At 35.6% G+C, this 5,742-nt stretch overlaps 1 protein-coding gene across 6 annotated transcripts in view; it reads right to left on the reverse strand.

Annotated features, from left to right (window-relative positions):
• ZDHHC14 (zDHHC palmitoyltransferase 14) overlaps positions 1–5,742 on the reverse strand; it is a 53,482-nt gene that overhangs the window by 25,751 nt on the left and 21,989 nt on the right. For all 6 annotated transcript variants that reach the window (XM_072409378.1, XM_072409375.1, XM_072409376.1 and 3 more), the window contains 2 exons: positions 3,863–4,023; positions 2,943–3,101 (listed from right to left, as the gene is read on the reverse strand). In XM_072409378.1, the coding sequence (XP_072265479.1) occupies positions 2,943–3,101; positions 3,863–4,023 (320 nt within the window). The remainder of the gene's footprint in view (positions 1–2,942; positions 3,102–3,862; positions 4,024–5,742) is intronic.

A 5,742-nucleotide genomic window follows, 5' to 3' on the forward strand; every position in this document is an offset into this window, starting at 1 on the left:
AAGTTCACCTAATGCAGTTTTCTGTGATGGTGTAGCAATGATGCTACATTACAAAGCATGGAATAAAATGAAGTAGGCTTGACCTACTTGCACCACAGTCATCTGATAAAATGTTGCAGGGGGCGAGGATATCATCAGTGTCATTGCTATTCAACATTCATGTTAGCACATAAGATGAAGTTGTGACCACTTTAATACCTAAACACATATTAAACAAACAATTGTTTTCTCCTCATTACCACAAAATTAGGTAGCCAAACTGAACTGAGCATGGGTTGTAAGAATTGATAATTCTACAATGCTCCGTTTATAGCAGCTAAATACTCCAGTAGTAATAGTCAGTCAATAGCAATTTCATTACGGGGGGGGGGGGATATTTTAGTATACTTGCTATGTAAAAGCTATTTGGTGACGTAACAGGAAGCCTGAAGTATTGAGTTTTACAGACTAGCTGGCACAATCTTCAACCTGCTAAACTCTTGTATTAAAAGCTTTAATGTAAGATCAAAGAAAAAAAAAATTCTACAAGCTATTCACACCTCTGGGAAGAGCTACAGATGGTGTGGATTAACATTTTCACTAAATATGTTCAAAACCTGACAGATACAATGCCAAAGTTTTATTTGCTGCAAAAAGAGGATCATTTGGTGAATAAAATGAATTACATCATCAATATAATTGCGAATCAATTAAATTGGTAAATTAAAAAAGATGTACACATAGGTAAACACTTAGGGAAACATTATTGTTTAATGTGCAGAAACAGCAGTTGCCCACTGTTTTATTCCGATAATTAGGTGGGAATAAATTGCTTATGTGCCCAGGCTGGGTAGTTAAAAAATGCATCCATCCGAGGCCTGTTTAGCTATTCACTTTCCGATGAGAGAGGCAGGAGGTAATTATTGTTGTAAATTCTATAAAAATTACATCTAACCTTTCCCAATTTTTTAACCAATTACTTTGTTGGCTACATGCAGCAGCATCATAGTTACATAGTAGTACAAGTAAATACCCAATCCAAAAATACTCCTGGTAAACTAAATATATATTTAATAACCAATTCAGCATTATCTACTGATTTCACATCAAACGTTGAATAAGGGTTGCATTGCAACATGATTATTTCTATTTAAAGGTAAATGGTTTAGACTCCCAGATTACATTTTTACTGGGGTTGAGGTTTCTAGAGCTATGCTTAAAGGTCTAGGGTTTGAGTTGCCCTAATGTTAGAAGATTAACTGCTGCCTTTTTTTTTTCTTGCGTTCAATACAGGTGCTAAACCAAGCCAAAAAAATTTGCATTAAAGTTTAAAACCAGCTATGCATGCAAATTCATTTAATTTCTTGATAAAAATGGAAAAACCATGAACTCTGGACTGTTGCTCCGTATTATCTTAACACAAGGTTCAAAAGGAGGATTACAAGCACTGGCTGGAACTATGAGATCACTAAAAGAAAAAAAAAAAAAAAAAAAAAAAAAAAAAAAAAAAAACTTTCCCCATAACATAATACATTATATAAAAATCAATACTGTACTATAGGATGTAAGCCTATTAAAGTATATAGTCCACGACAGATAATCAGAATATACATTCCTAAACAATCCTATCTAATGCACAGCGCTGCGTAATATGTTGGCGCTATATAAATCCTGTTTAATAATAATAGTATATAAACATGGAAATATGCCCCTATCATTCTTCTCATCATCTATTGAGGTAATCACCACCATGAAAACCTCAATAGTTTATTTTCCTTCCGTTATCTTTCCCCTGAGTTACACAGCACAGTCAAGTTTGGTGTGTAAAGGACTACATAAAGTTGTGCGTTTCCCCACTTAAAAACAATTTAAACTTTTTTATTTATGAAAATAGTTATTAATGTCTGATAATATTTAGGTTGGGAATAAATATTGTTTTAAAAAGTTTTATTAACAATTGAGCAGGTTTAGATGCCCAGAAACTATGTATACATTGTTCAGAAAAATGATTTGCGTAAGTTGACTTTTTCAAGCTCCAACTTCTATGTACATAAAAAGAAATTTAAGTGTTTAAGACTGAAACCACTTCTCCTTTGCAACATATTTTAGCCATAAGAATGACGACATGATGCAGAAAAAGTGGTGGACACAATTTCAAATTCAGAGGAAGGTTGTTAACTGGATGCATACCAGCATATGCTTTAGAATGTTTCATTTTTTACATTTCAGCTCTTTAAATCATGAAGGCTCAAAAAGACCTAGTAATGATGTCTTTTAGACTAAAATAGGGTTTGCCATGAAAATGGAAAGGTTTTAATATTTTATCAGCATATTGGTGGACAGGTAAGGCAAAATAAAAACGCATAATATTGCATTTCTGTTTACATTTTAAACAGACCAGAGCCATTCTTTAAATCAATCAAACTATATATTACTATATTATTTTAAGGACTCACACACCAGGGCAACATGAACAAAATGTGCATAAAAAATCAATTGTTTGACCTAACAAATACTTTATTTTTTTAGGACAAGTTGGAAAATAATTGTTAGTGGCTACAAACGCTCACAAAAGTGATTTTCCTCTGTTTTAAAGGCATTAACTGCAAGGTGCTGGTTTACTTTGCCTTTTATATTCAAAGTAAAAAAACCTGCAGTTATTTGAAGGGGGGGCTTAACATTTCCACTGACAGCCAGACCAGGGTGTGCCAGCCTTCAAGGATGTCCCCTGAGCTACCCAAGCAAAACCTGGCTTCCTATATTCTAACACAGGAGTTAACCCCATTCCCCTTTCTGGCAATGGAGTAATTAAATTATTTAGGTGTTTATGGAAAGAGTGAATCCTAGGGGAAATGTAACATTTTCTATTGTTTTAGATAGCACCCTAAAAAAAAGGATCAAAACAATGTTTACAGCAAATATCCATTTTTACCATTTTAAGACATCTGTAAATTCACACTTACCAACACAGTTATCACACAGGCTGCAGTGTGAGGCACGAGGTGGGCGGAAGATTTTGCAGGTAAAACAATATTTCAGTTTCACCGTTTGTCCATTGATAACCACTTCTTTCGTTCGGGGAGGAGGTCGATAACCACCTGAAGTTGACCCATTTGCAACATCTATGAAAATAACAAATTACCATTTAAAACATATTAAGTGGTATTATCAAGCCCTTATCTTTATTAAATCCTAAAAAAGGAATAATATTGCATCAAAATGCCTATTTATTATCTTTACATTTATTTTTCTCTTTAAGATGTATTCAGATAGCTAGCTGCGACACAAATAAAAACTTACATTATAATGCAAGGTCACTTTAACAAAAATCCACTTATAGGGATCCCATTTATTGACCAACTAGTTTGGTCATTTTTTACTTCAATACAGCAGTCCTCAACGGGTCAGGAGAAGGACCTCGCTTGGGGGGGGAGGGGAGGGTTGGATGCACCGGCTCCAGTATGCATCGCTGGCTCAGGGAAGTGGGCAGGTTGTGTCTCCGGACTCAGACATGCGATGGGAGAGTGGGCGGGTTCTGGCATCACTACGTAACCTATGGAGGAAGTTTTTTTTCCCCCTTTAAGAGACACACGGCTCCTCGTGGATGGGTGGTACAAAGTCTGTAAATTTAGTGGACAGTGACATCCAAAAGGTTGGGGACCACTGCTTTAATACATTAGCACATGAGAGTTACAAGCTAGGAACAACTGCAAAGCAAGTGAAGCCAGGTCTGTGGAACCAATGAAGCTACCAGATCAACCGAAGAAAGACATCATGTGCGTTTTACCTCAGAATTTTACTTTTAAATAGTAAAAATTAAAAAAACAAAAAACAAAATACACAAATCAAATGCAGTTTTTCCTTTTTATATATTGACATTTACCTATTTGTCTTTCCAAATCTGCAGCCTCATCTGGAGTGGCACGTGGAAGAACTCCTGGGTCGCTAAAGCTGGTCCTTAGTAAAGTCCCCATTACAAAAAATACAAGAATTCCACCTATCACAGGAATTGCAGGTGTAATCTTTGCAGCCAAATACGGACAACTGAAAAAAAAACAAAAACAAATATATTATTAATATAGTGAGAGTTTAGGGATACATCAATGAGATCTGCACAATATGGCCATCACATATGTATGTAGTAATAAGGGAAAGCATGTAGCATTTTTGTATCAGCCAGTCTAATTTTTAGCCACCTTTGATATTGTGAGTTTCTCATACTCTCCAGCCTCCAGCTTCCGATTCCTCCACTGATGTCACCAGGGCTTCTCCGAATTAATGGGAAACACTAAAAAGACTGATCAGGTGTGCTGATGATTTTATCTACTTTTTGAAGGGCACCCCTGCATGAAAGGGCTGTTAACAACCAAATCATGTGACCTTTAACATGACTAAATTCTTTGCAACCCTATCATGAAGGCTTAGCGATGGAAGACTTGGGACAGTTTTGCCAGAGGTTTTTCAATTTAGTGGCTAAAGCCCTGGTGACAAATAAAGTAGGGGAACTGTGTTGAAGAGAGGGGAAAAAATGACTGCTATCCAAAGCGTACAGTATATCCTACATACACATTTTAATGCATGGATGTGTGCTTGGTAGGAAAGTATAAGAATTCTAATGGTGTTCCCTGCTGTATAACCTTTACATACTTGGGATTTGAACTTGATGTGTTCTGGAAGTACCACTTAGGTTATAAAGGAGAGGATTTAATACTATTAATGTTTTCCTATACCCACAGATAGGAGGAATAATCTGCCACCAAGTTTGGAAACCTTGCTCACGCCTTTCAATTAGAGGCTTAAGCTACGTACACACTTCCAATTATTATCGTCGGAAAACGAACGACGAACGATCCTGCACGATATCTACGAACCCTGTATTGTGACCCAGCTCATCAGTAACCATCCAAAAACAGCCGGTGTTTGCTGAAAAGTGCTGGGTGGTGCGTCCGGCTAAAGGGGGCTGGGGAGAACACATATATTTACACACACACACCATACCTAAAGTCAAATTTTTCTGACACTTTACAAAATCCACCAATTAAAACCGCCAAACATATTTTATTTGGATGAAATCAATTAACAGAAAGTTAATTGGGATAATTGTAATATAATAATTAACAGACAAATAGATTGGAAATCAGGTTTATGAAGTCAATTGTTACACAGAGTTTTCACAGCTGCTATCTATACCATACCATACAAGATAAAGAAGTTATAGATACTTTTAGATGGCGGAGCAAAAGTTACTTGAAACAATTGTGATAACCATTTAAAAGGTGCCCCATTTCATTTTTACTGCATAAAATGTAAACTCTTGACCATAACAAATTGCTTTGTCATTTGGACTTCTCAAATAATATGAACAACAAAAGAAAAAAAAAAAAAAACCTTTTATCAGGAGTAATTTTCCTACTGCATATAATCCATCCTATTACAAAATTACTAATGTACACAGCGAACAGAAAAAAATAAATAATGTATATAAGAAATTTAGGTCAACAAGCCTGCAGAATGTCTTCTGAAGAATTCAAGAAAGAGTAATCCGGTTTTCATCTTATTATCATTATTTATATTTATCCATTATTTCTATAGCCCCAATGTATTACACTGCGCTGTACAAAGTCTATAGTCGTGTCACTAACTGTGCCTCAAAGGGGCTCACAATCCATTGTCCTAATAGTCATATGCCATTACCACAGTCTAAGGTCAAATTAAGCCAATTACCCTATGTAGGGCAAAAGCAGAAAAAAAAGAAAAAAAAAA

The sequence above is a fragment of the Pyxicephalus adspersus genome, chromosome 4, assembly GCF_032062135.1.
Source record: "Pyxicephalus adspersus chromosome 4, UCB_Pads_2.0, whole genome shotgun sequence".
Classification (NCBI taxonomy): domain Eukaryota; kingdom Metazoa; phylum Chordata; class Amphibia; order Anura; family Pyxicephalidae; genus Pyxicephalus; species Pyxicephalus adspersus.